We start from the raw sequence: 20,462 nt of genomic DNA on the forward strand, positions 1-20,462 counted from the left end.
AAACTATTTAAATAATAAGTAAGGCTTAATTGGGTTCTCTCACTCTACTGCAACAAATACAGAAAACTTTTTCCATGACCCTTCAATGTTATTCAACCAACTATTTAGTCAAGAGTTTTGTTAAGAATACCAGTAATTTTCACAGTAAAGGATAAAATTGCCCAAACTGAACAGTAAAATCTAAGTATGAAATTTAAGCTGGACTGGAAAATGAACTCTCTAAGAAAAATACAAGGAAACACATATTGTTTTAATTTTTCTTCTCAGTGTAAAACACACTGACATATGACAGATGACAACATTTTCATGCCAGTAGTGAATGTTCAGCAGCTGTGTTTGCTTTCTCTGCTGCATTCTGTACTTAATACAGACAGATAGCTACTCGTTTCACCCAGTCATCCAAACTAAAAGCATAAGAAAGAAAAAAAAGTACCCTAATGAAGAATATTCTGCTTATACAAACACAAAATCATTATGGAAATGTAAATTTATGTTTACTAATCATGGTCTACCCTATCCACTTTTGATATTGTCATAAAATACACGCAGCTTCTCTTCTCTCTTGTCTCTTCTAAGGATTTCCCAACTTTATCTTTTCTTTTTGGTTGGACCAAGCTCAAGTGGTTTCTTAGGAAAAAAGTAATTCTTATCTGCTAGATGACTCTTTGATGATGTAAGTTAATGTAAAACAATTTTAAAATTTTCATAATTGTCATCATGCTGCATAAAATGAATTATATATTTTAATTTATAATGTTTCATGTTTAGAAGATAAAAAATCAAGGAGTTTATAGCTAAGCAAAATGTCTCCATAATACAGTTAAATTTATATTTTTGCATACTAGAATTGTGTGCACAGATAGGAGTCTTCAGGATCATCTGTATCTAGGACTTACATATATTATAATCAGTATTTATCTGTTCATAATGTTCTCTTGATCAAAGATCCATCAGAACAGCAGTTTCAAAAGTAGCAATTATGAACTCAAGAGGGATGATGGCAACATAAGCAAGAGAGAAATGAGTACTTTGTTATCTTTCACATTAGGACTAGTGATTTATAGCTAAAAAGAACCAGAGCAGATAAGGCTTACAAACTTTTGAATAGATGATAGGTAAATCAGACACAAGTGAAAAAAGATATGTCTCAACTGAGTAAGAAAATGAGATATAAAAAAATGACTACATGCATATTTATATACTAGTAGTTTTTTCCCTTTTTTCCCTTCCAGAGATGAAGATGCTGTATTCTACTGGTCACCTTGATTATATTCCCAAGACTTTTAATAGGCCACCAATAAAAAGTCTGCCAGCTCTGTACCACTTAGAAGGGTATTTTAATATCAATAAAGTACATGGCTGAAAAGTCTGTTCAAAATAAGAATCTTCTTCTGCAATATAGTCTCAGGGCATGTGTAGAAAAGCCTAAAACAAAATGCAGCAATGCCAGTTTCTAGATGCTTCTGTTGGTAGAAAAAACAATAAAAACCAAAACTACACACACACACAGAGTAATGATCAAAATCCCAGTCCTTTACAAGTGAGTGGCTGAACTTCTAGGCTAGAGCTAAGCTTTTATTCTTCCCTTTTCTTGATCCACTTCTTGGATCTAAGCACTCTTACCTCCAAAATGCTATTTAAAAGCCATTTTATGGTTTATGGAAGAAAGGACGTACAAGAATCAAGAACGGGGGTAGGTGCCACTTAGGTTATGTGACATCACTAGTGTTGGACTGAAACACGGAATTAGGCAGAAAATAGTCATCTGCACGCTGAAAGAGGAATTGTGCCATAATTTGGAAGGGAGACAGGCAGCCACTGCCCCAGGAGAGGCTTCTGCTATATGTCAAATCAAATATTCAGGGCACTTTCAAGTTTAGTATAATGGTGATTAATATTTTCAGATGTTTCCTGGAGAATCCAGACTGGATTGACATTTTACCCTTGCTCTTCCTGCCCAGAGGCACAAGAGTTACAAGTGTGCTGGATCTTGGGGCAGGTGCCTAACAGTTTGAGAAATCCCAGCCAGCCAGGAATGTTACAGGGACACTAAAACCCCCATGAAGGAGACCCCCATCACCTTGCCCAATCATCTAGCAGACCTGAATGTGGGGCACCCAAAAGCACAGTAACTACAGGAACATTCCAGCTCTGCTGAGAAGTTCCACTGCTTGACACTCCCAAACCACCGGTTTTGCACCCACAGGCACACTGCATCTCTGGGGAGCCTTGCCCTGTAACATCTGTGCTTGGTAACTGCCAGCACCTGCACAACACAAACCAAGACAACTTGTTGCTTAACCATTCCAGCCAAGCAGTGATCTCCCAGCTGGAATGAGAAGCCAGGACTCAAGGAACATAACACTAACAGGGGAACAAGGGAGAGATGATAATCAAGGGTAAAAGCTTTCATTTCAGCGACCCCAATATCCAGATCCACTCCAGGCTGTCAAACAGTGTCAGAAGCAGAATATAGGTGGCTTACTGAAACTCAAGATAATGGCCTGTTGGGGGAGGCATCCCATCCTACTGTGCTTCAGCACCTCATAGCTGCAGTACCACCCACAAAAGGAGCAGCTATGGTAACTCCTGTGGCACTGCTCCACTGGCTAACTGCTCCTGCACCACAGCTACAGCTGGAGAAACGGCACATTTCAATACATACAGCTTCTCCTGGCAGTCCCCTGGGTCCAACAGGTCCTGGAGGGCCTTGCAGTCCCTGTGAAGTCATATAATACACATCTGAGGTTAAAGTCAATCAACTACTGTAATATGGTGTAAAGCATTCTTATACATAAATATATTAAAACATCAGGAATTCAGAATTACCTTCCATATTGAGTAAGAAGTACAGAGTTTGCTCATTCTCCCTTACTCTAATATTTAGTTCAATAAGTCTAGTGGACTGATATATATAAAATCCAAAATATGTATATAAAGCAAATACAAGTAAATACAAAGGGAATACCTAAAGGGAAAGACATAACAAAATAATAGATCAAGATTTCAAGAATCATTTTTAAGACAACAATTTTGTGACTTCTATAGCCACATCCATTCTCTCATTCTTTTCATTACCTAAAATCCAGGTACTATCCAACATGAATAATGTTGGGTGGCAGTTAGATTTAATAGTTTTCTAATTCTATCTTTAAAACAATTCAAGGCATCATGAGAGATTCTCAAGAGCGTTTTGCTTCAGTTACTTTCTTCACAAAGTCACACAATTGCAGAATGGGTGAAGTTGGAAGCAACCACAATTGCTTATTTGTTTAACCTTCCTGCTCAAGCAGGGTCATTCTAGAGCACATTGCAGTTTCTTCCAGTGAGGGAGACTCCACTGCCTCCCTGGGAAATTTGTTCCATTGCTCAGTCACCCACACAGTAAAGAAATTCTCCCTCATATTCAAATGGAACTTTCTGTGCATCAGTTTCTGCCCTTTGCCTCTTGTCTTATTGCTTGGCACCACCAAGAAGAGCCTGAAAACCTCGACATCATGGTTTAGATTCTTATAGACAGTGATGAGTTCTCCTTCCAGTTGACTTTTCTCAAGGCTGAACAGGCCCAGCTCCCTCAGCCTTTCCTTGTAAGAGAGATGCTCCAATCCCTTAGTCATCTTTGCTCTCCACTGGACCCACTCCAGGATCTCCATGTCTCACTTGTACTGAGGAGCCCAGAACTGGACACAGCACTCCAGGTGTGGCCTCACCAGGGCTGGGTAGAGGGCAGGATCACATCCCTTGACCTGCTGGCAATGTTCTTCACAATGCACTCCAGGACACCATTGGCCTTCTTGGCCACAAGGACACTGCTGGCTCATGGTGTTGTCCACCTGGATTTGCAGGTCCTTCCCCAAAGAATTGCTTTCCAGCAAGTTGTCCCCTATGGTTATTCCTCCCCAGGTGCAGGACCCTGCACTTCCCTCAGCTGAGTTTCAGACAGTTCTCTGCCCATCTCTCTAACCTGTCAGTCCCTCTGAAGGGCTGCACAGCCCCCTGGGGTATTGGCCATTTCTCCCAGGTTTGTGTTGTAGGGAACTTGCTGAGGGGCTCTCTGTCCCTTCATCCAAGTCCTTGATGAATCAGTTAAACAAGTCAAACTGACCCCATTACTGAACCCTGGCAGACACCACCAGGGACAGGTCTCCAGCTAGACCCTGTGCCATGATTATGACCCTCTGGTATCTGCTGTTCAGCCAGTTCTGAATCCACCTCACTGTCCACTCCTCCAGCCACACTTGCTGAGGTTTGCCTATGAGGATAGGCTCAAAGCAAGGCCATGACTGCTTTATCATTACCTGCTGTCTCAGAGGATTAAACAAAGGAGCTACTAAAGTACTGGAAGTGGTTACTTCTTGTCTCACTAATGCATAAAGAAAATATACCCAGCTACCAGTGGATTTCTAATTGCAAAATGAGTGCTCATCTTCTCAAGTGACAAAATAACGCTTGACTGTTGCTTAAATATTCCTTTCTGAGTGACACTGAGAGCAATGAAAACTTCATGTAAAACGTAATTTTATGTAAAATAGCCATGATCCAAGCACAGTCTTTTGATATAAACTATTTTCATTCTTTGCTCATAAGTATTAGCTAAAGAGGTGATAGCTTCAGAGTCCTCTTATATAACAGCATAGAATGCAATTTTTATTGGATGAAATAACTTTCATTTACCTTTGATCCTGGATTTCCAATAAGACCAGGTGGTCCAGGATCTCCCATTTCACCCTAGTGATTTTTTTTGAGAAAACAAAAAAAATTCAAGTTTACTGCTATGTCTCCCAGCATCATCTATGTATACTGGCAATGTCTATAGTACATAAAAACCCAAAAATACCTTATTTCCTTTTGATCCCTCCATTCCAGTCTCTCCCTGAAAATAATAAATATAACCATAAGAAGTTAGAAATTTAAGTAGGATCAATGAAGAGTTTAATTTGCTACCCTAAAATATTGTAATACAGTTTGCAAACTTAAATATTGAGAAAATATTAAATAATTTCTGATGCCTTTTGCAAACTCTGAAAGACATTCCTCTTGCAGCCTAATTTTTTTGCAAGTTTTCCCAACGTTTTAAAGGAAAAATGTTTGAAAACACTGCATTTCCTTAAGAAAATTTCCAGGCAAAAGCCTATTCTTCACCACTAATCTCTTCTGGTACCCAGTATTCACCTCCAAACCCACATATTATTACAGTAGGAATTATTCTGAATATTATAATATGCCAACTAAAAATATCTCAGCAGCCTTGAATTTTATATTAAAAAACATAACTAGCTTTTGTCAGATATCATAAGAGAGGACAATCATTAATTAAAAATAAGTTACATAGGTAAAGAGACTCTTACAGAATGAGTGTTCTGAAAATTTGCCTCAAAATAAGAAAAATTTATGTACACATAGAATGGCTAAAGAAGAACAGGCTGATGTTAAATGCCACACTGGTAGCATCAAAATAGTACAGTTCAGGCCACATGAAACTTTGTGAAAAAGCTGAAAGAAAGAACCTTCAGGGAATAAAAAAGCCTGTGCTCTAAACTCAGCTTATGGACAGTACCAGCAACAGAAATGCTGAAAAACAGGGCACCTCTGTTTTTTGTTTATAACCTGGGAGACCTTGATGCACATGTAAAAGGGAGACAATACATATGCTATCTCACATAATCCCTGCATCTAATGAATGTCAACAAAGAAAAGAGTTACAGAATGAATATGGTATGAAAGTAATCTCAAATGTACATTATTCACAGCAGTTCAAAACATACTATACTTACTGGGTCTCCCTTGTCCCCTTTTTCAGAAGGCTCTCCCTAAGGAAAAGTATAAAAGAAGTTAACAGATTTATTTTAAATGGTAAATAGAACATATGCCTGGTTTTGCTGAAGAGTCCTGGAAAATGTGGCTGTTTTAAACCTGTCTAAAATACAAATATATGGACTACAAAAGTTTATTTGAGGGATGATGTTGATTTAATGCCAAGACCATGACATCTATGATCCTTTCAAGCACGAGCACAAGGGAGGGTCAGGAACATGAACTAAAGAGTCATCATGCATCTGAATCTGAAACATAGGTGCTTTATAACACAAAAAATCATAAATCTGCCATATCAAGTGGGCAAAAGTAATGTTTCCTCCTGCATGAAAATTATATAGGTATGACCAAAGAAACCAGGAAGCCTCAGCAGAATGACTAAGCACCTATTGATCAGTGGAACTATGTACAGCACATGTTCCTAGAAAAGCAAAATTCACATCTGTTCCCAAGTAATACCTCCTGAATCATACTCTAAAATTTATGCTTAAACTAAAAATTACTAAATTAGAACGTTAACTTTTAAATTTTAATAATTTAAAGCTTCTTGTTTCTTCACATACATATTGAAGATCACATTTATAACTTGAAAAAGTATGACTGGCATCTAATTCATGAGGCAGCCTCTGGTCATAAATATATATAAAAAGAATTTTAAACTGGTATTAAGTAAAAGTCTGAAGGTTTTTAAGTCTAAGGACTTTGTGAGCTGGCAGAACAGGAAAATTTACTTGCATATGTAAATATCCTCCCAAGGAGGGGCTTGAATGAAGTACTAAGGACATTTAGAAACTGACAACTTTTCCCATACCTAAATAATTTTTTCTTGATCTCCTGTATATTTTACAAGAATTCATTTATAATCAGTACAGTGTATCAACATCCAGTAAACACACAAGCACAGAAGTAAGGAATTAACTCACCTTTTCTCCTTTTGCACCAGTCATTCCCAATTCTCCTTTTTGACCCTTTTAACAAAATTAATTATATTAAAAATCCTTATATGCTGGCAAATGTAAAAAACTCCCTCCTCTTCTTTAACTGTTCTTTCTCTTCTTTAACTTTGTTCTGTGTGGGCCACAAAATCTTAACTATTGTTACAAAGGAAATCAAGCTTAAACATCTGCAAATGAATTTAAATGACTGTTTTCTATAGCAGATCTGCAGGCTTCTTAATAAAGTGTTGTCAATTCTGTCACATATCCAGAGCACTTGTCTCTTCTCTTACAAGTTTGAAAGGCATGCAATTGTTAAAATATCAGAGAGCTGTTTATACAGGACAGACAACCATAAACAATATAGTGACATATGGTGTGGATTCAGAATTTGACTACCATGTACCTTTTAGAGGCTGTCTGTGAGAATTTTTGGTATAGAAAGCCTCATCATTACAGAGAAACTATTTTAAATATTCATTATTTACTATCCAAAATATTTTCTGAATTTCAACTTTTTCAGAATCTTTCTCACATAACTGGCAGGGCAGCTCATTAGACTTCTAAGATGGCATAATAGAAACCATACCTAATTCTTTCAGCATTTCCCCTTTCTGTTTATACTAGAGGAAAAACGATCATGTGCTGCCACTGCAGGATAGCACAATGAGCTGGATACACAGATCAAAGTGCCAGTCATCTCAAAAATCTATTCCTTCAAAGCCCATTGGATAAATCAAATAAAATGCACTATGTAAAGGGTGTCAGGGACAGGTTGGGTAGGCACTTTGAAACTTCTCCAAAGTCATCCCAAATGCTTACAACGTCTCCCTTCTGGCCTTTAAGTCCAGGGGTCCCCAGTACTCCTAGTAGTCTTGTATCACTCTGGAAAGAAATACAATCACAAAGATCAGAAAAAGTCACTATTTACTCCCAGTAACAATTATTTATTATAATTTACCAGTTGTAAATTCAGGAGTCCTAATTTACTACTAGAAAGGGAATAGTTATAAATGCCTATGCAGTACAACTAGGTAGTGTATTGCAGAACACATCCTTTATCACGCATTCACACTCCTGCCACACTAGCAGAAAATGAACAAAAGCATAAAAGGGAAATGTACATGTTGACTGTTGCTATGCAAATCGATGATTTTAAAAAGTTCAACACAAAGAACACATTTTTATGCTCATTGTTACAATAAATTTCTCAAGTATGTTAGAAAAGAACAAAAAAAAGCCATTTCTATGAAAAAGAACCATAGACATTTTACTTTTGAGCACCATGAAATGCAAAAAAAAAGTAGAACTAATTTAAGTTTATTACAGTAGTAAGACAAAGGAGAGGGAGCAGGCTCCTCACATTGCTTCTCAAAGAAGCAATGGACTGGAGGTTCAGGCTCTATACTTGCTCAGCTGGTATTGCACTGCATTTATTTACTCTTCTGTACAAGGCAAAGGCACAATATAACACAAAGCAAATGGTTTCCTTTGCACAAAGTCCGACTTCCTAAGGGGAACATGTTTTTTCCAATGACAATGGAAAAAGAAACAAAACCCCAATAGCCCTGAAAAATGAGCTCCAGTCAAGACCCAGGGAATCCCAATCCTAGCACACATGCCATTGGGGTGAGCAGGAATCCTGAGTAAGCCAACTCCCCTTGCCATGTTCCTGTTTCCATAGCTCTAAAATGGGAAAATATCACAATGAATAAACGTGCCATTTACACCATGTTAATATTTTCTAGTTTCCTGATGGATTATCCTTAGTGTTTAGGATTTGTAACACTGTTATTACACTAATTATCAAAATCAGCTTCAGAGCAAGAGGCAGAAACCCAGATACCTGAGTATTGATAAGAAATAGTTGACTACCACTGGACTGAAAATCCAGGTGTCTGTTACCATGAGTACACTACAAATTATGGTTTATACTGAATTGTGCTTTTTTTTTTTTTGTATATATGGAGCAAAAAACTAAAAAGGGAGAAAAGGTTATTAGACCAAATAACTACCCTTATGTTCTTTGCATTTTTATAGGTAATTTTCTCTTTACAATTAAATATAAGTAAAATACACCAAAGAAAAAAAATTTAGGAAGTTAATAATGAATTATCCCATAATAACCTAAAATTACTACAAATTATAATAATTCTGAAACATTTCCTGGCTAGATTGTGTTGTAGTTTCAAATTTTTTTGTGTGTTTTGGTTTAATTTATTATTTTTATGCATAGGAGAACATTTTCTGATTAAACTGATCTGTATGCTCTTTCCAAAGATACTTCGAAATAAGATCAGCTAAATGACCTTATATCTTCATATGGAAAACTGGTAAGTAAGAAGGATGACAAACACAGGCCTTGAAAGCCCAAGCAAAGGATAACAAAGGTCTGAGAGTATAGAAATGCAAATCTGAGGCATCATTTATCTATCTCTGAAGGAATGTAATATACAGTACAGGGCAGAACTAGTTTCTTAGCAAAAACAAGAGAACAAAATGCATTTATCGAACACATGCAAAGCATCTGATTTAGGCTGACAGTGCAGAAGACATAGCAAGAAGGAATATAAAAGCAGTCACATGTGGAAACAGGCACACAGGAAGAATGAGGGAAGCAATGCTCCAGCACTGTCTCCCACCCCATTAAGGATCAATTCTACTTCTTATCCTCAGCAGGTTCCTCTCACCTTCATTAAAGAAAGACTGCTGGTCTTCGTTTGCTGTTCAGCACAATTTGCTGCTGCAATCAGCAATTGCATTTGTAGTGCTCTCTCACTGCATACATGGATCAAGTAAATTATGCTTTTAAAGGCTTGCACTCCAGCCTCCTTAAAAATCACTCTGATAAAGTGATTGATGCTGACCCAGAAAAATCCTGGTTGCAATAAATTATTTAAATACATTGTGCAAATACCAATACTTATTACAGCAATCAGAAATTACCACACAGCAATCAGAAAAATTGAAAAGAATCTGATAAGAAACAGAGAAACTAGAGAAATAGAAAAAACATTATTACTTATAATGGGTCTTAAAAGCTACCATGTTTCTTGGTATCAGTTTCTCATGGTTCCTATCAATACCAACACAAAGAAGCCATAATATCCTAATAACTTAATATCTAATAATCCTAACATCCTCAGAGAAAAAAAAAGGTGTGAAAATACTTATAACAACTAAAATGTGTGAATACCAAAACACTTTAAACACCAAACTGAAAGAAGACCTTGTGACATCCTTGAGAGCATAGATAAAATGATGGGAAATGCCCATTCCCTGTGCTGTAAGAAACCTCAAAAACCTCAGAGTATCACTCAAATATCATTTTACCAATACAAATAACTGAGGCACACTGCAAATTGAACACTGGAATGTGAAAGACTGCTTGATGCCTGCAAGATGCTGTGGACAAAATCAGCTTCTGAAATTTAGCTTCTGTCATACTATGTTCCAGCATGGAAAACAAGTTACTGGTACATGCACCTGCCTAGGTGAATCAGTGGTAAACCAGAGAAGCTGCTCTTTTCTTTGAAGACCTCTTTGTCTTGTCCTTGATGGGAATATGCCATTTCCATCATAAAATGTATAGGAATTAATAATTTTGTTGTTGTAGACTTAAGTTGACTCTAGGAGGGTCTGAATATTTAGTTAAACTCTGCATATTTAGAACCTTGTACTTGAATCAGAAAGCCAGCTCCTCTTTCATCTGGAATCAAACAGCATTTCCTTGTTGAACAGTTAATTGCTCATGACAGAGTCATTAAAATCTTCAAACTAGACATCTGAAGGAAGAGGAAAGTTGGTAAGCTACCCAGGATTTAAAAGATAATTAATTTATAGACACATACCAGCTGGTCTATATTTTTTCCAGAATATTGTTAATTAGGAAATATAAGCCACCTAAAGAATACTTAGAGCCTTGCAATTATAAGAAACATGATTTTTGGAGACAGATGTGTGCCATTTCCTGGAGATCATCACTGTTTATATTTCCTCTTGCAGTAGTAACCTTAAAGGGACTGTCAGGACAAAAGAGATTGATAAGGCAGAGGTGGGGAATGAGTTACAATAAATTTGGTGTCAATAGAGGAAACAGCACTGATATCAGTGAAAGCTCTTTGGCAGGAAAAAGAAACCGATAAGGAAACCAAATGTGAAAAACAAAATATATAAAACTTCAACACATATATATAAAGCAGGAGAACAAATAGAGAAACTAAGTCTCCAGGCATAAAAATTCTCTATGCTTAATTCCTAATACGTGCTTCTAAGGTGATATAATGATTTGGAATGGATTAAATATCATAATTAATATCAGAGAAATCACTTCAATGATAAAAGCACCTGGAAATGTATGTTTGACATGAATTTAACTCCAGAATCCCTATTCAAGCAAAGATTTTAGCACTCATCTAGGAATGTTAAATAAGAAAAAGACCTGAATACACGTGCTCTTTATAGCTAATGCATTCTAATATTAAAAGAAATTAATTCCCTCCAGGCTTGACCTGCATGACTTAAGTTCTGATACACACATTAACCACTGTACTGGGGAAATAATGCTGTAATAGTGCATCATGAATCTTTGAATGAAATAGTTTTCTGATCAGAGAGGTTACATACTCACAAATCAATTAAGCAAACTTTTCTATTCTCATACAATGGCAGACACTACCACAGCTTAAATAACTTGAAATACCTGCAGTAAGAATGTAAAATCTCTGTCAAGCTGAACACAGTCCTATGCAATTTTAATATTTTTTTTCTTTTAAGTTATTTTAGCTGCAGGTGGTTTAATAATTGACACAGTATTTTTAGTATTAGTCCATAATTTAGTATTTAATAATTTAGTATTAGTCCATAATGCAAACATAAGGACAATTCTCATGGACTGCTAGTAGATCTCTTCAAAATTATGCCTCGTCTTTCTATTTTACTCACAGAATCATGACAGAATTGGTCAATAAATAAACGTCAAGTACAGTTTAAAGCAATTAGGTTTAGAAATGAGGAGCTGGTGCTTCACACTATCATCTAGGTGGTGCACACATCTTTTTGAGTTTTACCAGTCAAAAACAAGTAAGTAGAAGATGGATGGGAGGCAAGACACATGGCAGCAAGATAGATGACATGGCAGGTATGTGACTGGAGTTTGGACTGAAACTTGCAAAGGGATGCACAAAGGGGTCAGGAAAGAAATTACCTTTTGGATTAATTTGGAATGTGGTTCACAGGGATCAAAACTGTAGTCATTTCTACCTCACATACTACTTAGTCATAAACCCACACAGACACCAAATCAAATCTCCATACCTCATTATAATGCTTGTTCAATGAATCCAGGATTCCTTTTAGTCCAGAAGGACCCTATATGGAAAAATATGCATCAGAAAGTCATTTTAATTGAACTAATTTTATGTTTGCATAACTGTATTTAAAGGGCAATGGGATGTAAAAGTTTTTTGATTTTTATTTGAGTGTACAGTAAATTATCTTCTGTAACTTCATTATTTCTTTTTTCTGGCACAGAGGAAGAAGAAAGTTAGTTTTTAAATCCCTGAATTTTGAAAAGCAGCAACTTATTTTAAAGTGAATTGGCCATTCAGAGGAGGCAGAAATGAAATCCATATCAATTTTAATACAAGTCCCTTCTGGTGTGAACAACATTCTTGTTCTGCAGCATTTTAAAACTCTTTCCACTAACTCAAAGCACAACTTTCAATGTAGAAGCAGCTCCTAGTGTGAGTAAACAGGTAGGTTTTTAACCTGGGAGTACAGTAAGTGAAATTGATGAAAGCCAGAATTCTCCAGGATATTAACTTCCTAGTTTTATCAGCATTGAAAGTTTTTACTTAACATGTTTTACTTGTTTTACTTTACAACAAGAAATTCAACACTGTAAAAGGAACTTCCTGATCAAATGAACATTTAGGATAGAAACACTCAAAAATGTGCTTGGGAAAAAACATTTTTGAACATTAAATCCCCCAATTTTTTGAATATTCTGTCAAAAAAACACGCCCTCAATGAGATTTTTAAGTTTAGTAGATGGAGCAGAACACATAAAATACAGTCAAGAACTTATAAACTAAGACTCAATTAAATTTAAAAATTAGCACAGTTACTCTCTGAGCTGAAGCTTTCACATAATGCAATATGAACAACAACCACTCGTGATGGCTGTAAGAAATGTTTGACCGTACTAATAAGATTACAATATATTCAAGTAAGTCACTTAGCCTGATTGACTTGGATGTAACACACACAGGGCACAAAAGCAACTATCCTCCTCTGGGGCTTTTTATAATTACAATTTACTCTCTCCAGATTTTGTCTTAGTGTGTATTCTAAGAAAATTTGGAAGCCTTGTGAAACATCTCAGGTGTTTCACTCGCTCCTTATTCCTACATTGGAAGAGACAAAAGTACATCCATGTTATTTTGAAGTGAATTGTCACTTCAAATTTATGTTAAAAATAACATCAATATAGTCATGATGTTTTCACTAAGATCTCACTCCACTCAGATTTCTGAAGTTAATGGCAGAATTTTTACTTTGATATCCATAATACAGCTGGCAATCCAGAACTGGGACTGAAGTATGATGACACTGCCCAGACATGTCAACGTCAATATTGTAAACCTGCCGTGTCGAATCCTTGAGCCCAGGATTCCTGGAGAATTCTGAAATGAGAACTTATTCTCCCTTTGCCTTTGACATCATGTATCATGCTTCTTTTACTGTTTTTTCCTCAACTGAAACTGCTACAGCCACACAACCCAGGAAGAACTTAATACTGTATCTGCCATCAACCCCAAACTCTCAGATATTATTTGTACATAAATAATTTTTGACAGGATGACATGTACATTGGCAAAATTTTGAAAAACAAACATATCCTTAAAAATCCCCAGAATATTTCCTGACTAAGGCAGTCAAGGAGAACTTTAGGCATTTGGGTTGTATTCTTGACTATGCCACAGGCTTTGCGTTACCAGTTTAGTATTTCCGTTTCCAAAAATTGACATAAATGTAATAATTTTACATTTCTATCATTTTTTCTATAATAAAAACCAGTAAAACAAGTGTACAACAACAGAAAATATTTTTATTCAAGACTTTTTTTCTAAACCATAGTCTCTTTTCTTTCAGTTTCACTACACTAATATAGTTGTACAATCTACTCTGAAGTCTCTACAGACCAAAAAAAAACCACGAGCAGCATTGGTTTGAAAGTGGAGAAGCAATGAAATTAACAACAGTTGAAGAATTATTGTACCAGCAGTTTCTAGCTTTTGAATGAGGATTTTGCACATCTGCCACTTTGAAGCTCAGTTGAGCAGAGTTTCCTTTTTTTTTCTAATATCAAGTTTTGTAATTGAGAGAAGTGAAGCACACAGAGAGTAGAGTTGTATGAATAAAAAAATGCATCCTGATTGTTTTCCAAAACTGCAAACAGGTTTCAGTTGTTATTTCTACAGACGAGGCAGGAATAGAAACACAGGTGCTTAAAGGGAAATAGCTCCAAACTGTGAAATTACTGGGGTTTACAATGTATTTTCCTCCCTTAACTTTTATAGTTCATCTGTATTTCTGTAAAGATGAGACTGCTGAAAAAGTCTACCCAATCTCACAGTCCATGCATAAAATGGGTAACAAGTAAATTGCACAGGTTGCATCTCAAAAATAGGCCATTTCACAGAACACAGCCTGCAAGTGACTCAGTGCAGTTACTTTATCCCTGTATTTTCCTTTGGTGCCTGCCCATTAAAAAAAACCCACTGGTTTTCTGTTTATTTTAATGCAAAACATCGTGAAACTCATCAGGGCAGATGTGCAATGTTGTATAACTATTCCAAAGAGCAAATGGAAAGAATGACAAAAACATGATGTCTGCCACAATAGGAGACAAGAAATAAATTACATTTTGATATGGATAAAAAAAACTTAATGCATAGAAACAAGCAATATGACCAACCTTTGCAAGCCATTCCCACATTATAATGTAAGCAGTTCCAATATTCTTCTAAGAAGCAGCTGAAAGTCCAGGAAAACCAGAAATGCTACTGCCAATTTTCACTTATCATTGCATTGATCTTTTCTTTATTGTAATTAAGCGATAACATTCAGTCACTTCCAAAATATTGGTAAGGCATGACAGTATTTCCTCAGGCAGAGGAAATGAAATTTCCAAGGTGAACTGCTGGCTACTTAAGATAACTAGTCTGGGGGCACTGACATATGTATTGAATGACAACGCCAAAAATGTATGTAATTAAATGAAGTTCAAGTGAGCCCCTCTACTGCATCACATGCAGTACAGACAAAAATGAAACCCTATTTGAATTTAAAACTTCAGGGAGTAACAAAAAGCTCATCTTCCAAGCACAAATACTTGAGAAGATAAAAATATGAAGTTCAGCCTCTTGCAAACGTAAATGAGAAACTGAATGATAAGCTTCAAAAGCTACAGCAATTGCGAAATGAATCGATTACATCTATTGATTGAGGATAATAGCTTAGTTTTGGATGCATCAGCTTAAGAGAATGAATACTTGTGATTACAGTTTACTAGCCTGTGATTTAGCATACCCTGAGTTTCTTTCCCACCTCTGCCACAGGTGGGTTGGACAAGATTGTGTTTGGCCAGAACAGGCAGTCCTCGTGCTTCTTATCTTTACAAACCAATGCTGATAATATTTCACTTCTGCTAAAGAACAATTGGGCAAAATCCAGACTTATCTCAAAGAATTTTTTAAATTTTTTTTGTTATACTGGTGCAAGTCTGTAACACAACTCTAGCTTAGCACTCTTGATTTTAAAAACAAGCTAAATCACTGAAATGGAAGCTATTGAGAAATGGAATTTCGCCAATCATAACAGTTCCAGCAGAGACAGAGGAAAGATAAAGTTAACTCTCAATGGGGAAATGAGTAAAACTCCTTTTTTTTCTGTTCTCTTGCTCATCTATGTAAATAGGTATACCTGCTGATTAATTTAAAGGTAAAAATAAATAAATAAATAGTAAATAAACCCCCAACCACCACAGTGACAGACATCAGGCAGCTATTCTCCAGGCAGAACAAAAAGAAATATAAATTATCTCCCCTTAACAGAGCACTACACAAAATGAGGCAGATAGTAATTTTACAACCTTAGAACAGAAAAGTACTTTGCCTGGGTGAAGAGTGCAGAATTGGGCCTGTACATCCTTAGGTCAGATACATTTAATGCATTACAGTGTGTGTGACAGACAGCCCAGACAGGAGGTAGAGTCTTCCTTGCTGGAAGAACGATGCTGGAAGACAATTCAACAATCATCTGGTCACAATTCTGTGCTTTCAGATGACCCTGCTTGAGCAGGAAGGCTGTATCAGATGACCCACAGCAATCCCTTCCAATCCTACTCATTCTGTGATTCTTTGATTTGCTTTTAAAATGAAAAGATCCGGTATCTAGAAAGTCAATGCGTTATACAAAATGCAAAACAAGCTGTGGTTGCTGGGGACCCTGTCTGTGCTGCTGAATCCTATAGACTTTTAGTTAGCAGCTATGGCAGAAGAAAGCAATCAGATCAGTTCTTCAGTCTGATCAAAATGCTGTTCTTACAACCTTAAAGCATCCTATTATCATAGTAATTATTTTTTGTTTCATAAAATCAGCATTTCAATTTTAGTGAAGAGCCATGCTGAGCAGAGTAACAGCATGTGACACTCTCTCTCTCTTTCAGAAGACTTTAGAAGAAAATGGAAGTAGACAAATATATGAAATACATTTGAAGGGTACAGAGATATTGATTTTACAATCACAATTTTCAGAATGCTTGTGAGAGCAAAGTGAGTAGTATGTTTAACAGAAGCTTTTCACTGCTGCCCAGGCGCTCCAAAAGTGGAGAAAAGGTCAAAAAGCACTAGAGGGAGCTGCTGCTCTACTTGGATTCTTGGATTCAGCACAAATTGCTACCCGCTGGATTGAGAAGGGTGTGAGCACACATCCCGGCTCTCCTGTACTGAAATAACACAACAGTACTCAAAAACAACATCAGACAGCAAGGATGCGTACTACGAATTCTGAACCAGAAGGGAATCAAAGAACGCCTTAAAAGTCTATAATATGTAATAGATTTAAACAAATACTCAAATGAGGAATATATTTCATAAGTTGGCAAAAATATTTTTATAGCTGATGAATAAAAGTCCTCATTGTCTTCTTGCCTGTTGTGAGCTCAGGATTTGTTCCAAAGAGAAAAAAACCCCGCAAAATAAAGAAAAAGGAAAAAAATGACACGAAAGCACAAAAGAAAGGATACCTGGAAGAAATTTCATAGAAAGTCCCACTTTAACTGAGTAGCTTCATTACCAGATGCCAATCAATCTATGTTTCTGACAGTGATATAGGTTTTTACACCAAAGCTATGCAGATGATATTAATGGAATAGAAACTCACAAGAAGCATTAATTTTATTGAAAAAAATCCCCAGAAACTAAGCTAGGAAGGAAAAGAAAAAGGATGAGATATTGAGAGAAGGTTAGAAAAGTCTTAAATGCTGCCATGAGACAAGTAGATTTTTGACTGTTAGCAGGTGCATTTACATTGCTACCACATTAAAACACAGCATGTATGCTGACTGCAATTTTTGTAACTTTTTCAGTTTTCTTTAATTTTACCCCAGTCTTTTCCCCACAAATCCCTATATGCATTCATTGTCATTAGGACTGCCCTTTATTATAATTACCCTAAGTATTGTGTTTCCTTCTCACAGTTTTTGTGTTTTCTTTTTTTTTCTTTTTTTTTGTCAGTACTGAGCACTTGACAGTTCTAATATCTAAATGAAATACTTAGCATAATGCCATTGACAAATAAATTAAGTAAATGTATTAATTTCAAACACAGTCTATATGCTGTAGCTATCCTAATAGTTAATGACCGAATCTCCTTTTTCTCAAAGCCAAATTCCATATTTTTTTGAAACATCAGCCAACACCCAAACCTTTTTATACTGGAGAGTCTAATTTTTACATATTCAGTCAATCTGTTAACCACTTTGTACCCTGTGTATGCCAAACTTATGACAGCAACCACCCTGCAGGTGTGACTGTTCTGTTCCACTTTGGAAAAGCCAAAGTAAGGGCTAAAGATACATCCATGTGCATGAAGAAGCTGCTTACTATTAGGAGAGAAGGGTAACTGGAAGCACAGCAAAACTGAATACAGTTTGAGCCTTGAAAAAGAGAGGGGGAATGATGGATCCTGTTGAAGTTTTTTTTGGTGCATACAAGCTGTGGCACTTGAAATATGGGGATCCTGCCAAAGCATGTTAGCAGGCATTACTGCTTTTAGAGTGTGCCTTTTCTATGCGTTATGTTCTCAGTCTTGGAACACAAGATGGTGGTATAGCTGTATCCAGAGTGAGTAGTGCATCAAGAGAGTTATACCAGAAACAAATACTTTAAACCAATATTCAGGTCATGGCTGTTTAAAGAGTGCTTTTCCGTACGTAGTACTAGGCTACAGTACCCAATACAGAGCTCCTTGTAGTGATGTTGCCATGCTGACAAAGTTGAGCTTTGCACTTGCTGTAAGAAAATCTGAGATACGTCTCAGTAATAGAAGTGCAATTTAGCTTCCACTCAAGATTTCTGGTATATCTGTCAAGGATCATACATCTTCACAAGCCTGACCTGCCAGCAAATCTAGGATGGCAGAAATCTGTAACTCAGAAACAGCTTTTCACTAGCTCACAAAAAGCTAAGTAGATTAGGTCTAACATTGACCTCTGCTATGGTTTGCTTTTTATCCTTTAAAGGTTATATTTGACACTAGTATTAAGAAAGATTCTGCATCACTCCTTTCCTCTGTTTGGCCTCCTGCAATTTGCAATACCATTTCAGCATTAGAACTGTGCAAAAGACTCAAACAAGCAAGGCTTCAATATGAGTGAAAGGGAGGGATTTTTAACTGTTTGGTTTTATGCAGAATAAATGAATTCTGTCATAAACTATTCTTTCTGAACACATTTTGTAAGAAAAAATTATTTATGAAATCTATGCAGTTTTGCTTTTGGATGAGGATAGATGACATCTGCTTCATTTTAGTCATTGTATCCCATGCAGCAGTGTATTATTCTCGTCTCTACATACAAGACCAGGTTGAAGCATATGAATCAAATGTTCAGATGCATAAACCACTAGCTTTTATCCAGGTAAGCAAAAGAAGGGATTATAATTTTTTTTTGTTTTATATTAAGAATGTAAACAAGCAGAAATTTACTTAATCTACAAATAGTTGTTTTGTATTTGTGCATGACAGCATTTTCACAATACCATATACAGAGAATTTTACAAATATGACTAAGTCTTCCTCTTCCAGGAAAAGGGTGCTTTCATTGAAGACTAATATACATTCATGCCTGACTTGAATTTTAAATCCTTTATCTTTAAAAAAAAATAGAGAAGAAAAACAAAATCCCAAACCTCTTACATCTGAGCTAAACCCTTTAGTTCTTCATATTACAAATCCTTTCATAAAGTCATGTATTTCTTAATCTTTTTAATTCTTCGGTCAACTCATTTGAACTACAGCTGAGTGCTCATTCCAGTGCTGGGTATAATCCTCCCCATCATTCAGACAGTTGGCACATGCTTCACACAGTCCTTCATCTTTCAAATTACCCCTCTGAGACAGAAATTATCCCTTCTTCTAGAGAGCATCACGCATTTTGCAAAGGGAATGAAAGCACAATATTCACAGCTAGCATACATGGCCAGTCTTTCTTTGGCATGCCAATTTCTGCTTCCTCTGCTGAAGTTTCCATCTTGTTCTTTCCATTCTGTCTAATCTCTCTTACTTGTAGACCCAGTCCTTTTATTTTTGCTGTAATAAAAGGCTATCAGTAGTAGCTGATGGATACAGCAGAGTAGACACAGAACAATTATTTTCAACTATAATTATGGTCCAATAATCTGCCATAAAAGATTTAACCAAGTCTGAGGACAGAGTGAAAATTTCCCATTCCCCTCATTAGTAACTCACAGGAGGTCCTGGTGGCCCCGGTTTTCCTGGAAGGCCTGGCTTGCCTCGTCTCCCCTGGAAACAAAAAATTACAAAAGACATTTATAAATTCTGATATTAGGGAGTGATTTTGAATAAGAATTTAAAGAAAAGATTTATTGCCTTATATATTAGCAAAATAGAAAAAGAGATATTAAAACACATCCAAAATGAATAGTCTTTATCAGTCTCTGCAATACTATCTAATATGAGCAGTCCTAGGATTGCTTTTAATAGTTATAACAAGCTATATTTGCATCCCCAACCACAGTGTCACATTTTAAAGCTTTGTCTCAAATATGAGTGTGCATTGATAGGGTTATTAACAAAGTATCTTGCTGAGGTGTAAATAAATTATATTTATATAAATACACCTGAGCTTGGGATGTTAAACTGTGCTGCAGCAGTCTGACTTGCACAATCAGTACATATGTGCAATATAACCCAATTAAGAAACACATTTACCCTTCTTCTCTGGGATGTCATAATAAACACAAAAGCCAGAGATTTAGTTGCAAAAACAATTCACCTTCTTTGTGCAATTACTACCATCTGTGTATATATAATGCACGTGCAAAATCATTTGCATTAAAACGTAAAGTCCATAAAAGTCTACTTAAGGGAGACTTTCCACTCAGTTTCTAAAAAACACATGCATAT

The 20,462-nt window shown here is 36.3% G+C and overlaps 1 protein-coding gene across 1 annotated transcript in view; it reads right to left on the reverse strand.

Moving 5' to 3' along the window:
• COL19A1 (collagen type XIX alpha 1 chain) overlaps positions 1-20,462 on the reverse strand; it is a 181,731-nt gene that overhangs the window by 42,539 nt on the left and 118,730 nt on the right. The window contains exons 16-23 of the mRNA XM_014870248.2: positions 19,785-19,838; positions 12,066-12,119; positions 7,572-7,634; positions 6,738-6,782; positions 5,775-5,810; positions 4,838-4,873; positions 4,675-4,728; positions 2,666-2,719 (exon numbers count right to left, since the gene is read on the reverse strand). Coding sequence (XP_014725734.2) covers positions 2,666-2,719; positions 4,675-4,728; positions 4,838-4,873; positions 5,775-5,810; positions 6,738-6,782; positions 7,572-7,634; positions 12,066-12,119; positions 19,785-19,838 — 396 coding nt within the window. The remainder of the gene's footprint in view (positions 1-2,665; positions 2,720-4,674; positions 4,729-4,837; positions 4,874-5,774; positions 5,811-6,737; positions 6,783-7,571; positions 7,635-12,065; positions 12,120-19,784; positions 19,839-20,462) is intronic.

This window comes from Sturnus vulgaris, chromosome 3 (genome assembly GCF_052056855.1).
Source record: "Sturnus vulgaris isolate bStuVul1 chromosome 3, bStuVul1.hap1, whole genome shotgun sequence".
Lineage (NCBI taxonomy): Eukaryota > Metazoa > Chordata > Aves > Passeriformes > Sturnidae > Sturnus > Sturnus vulgaris.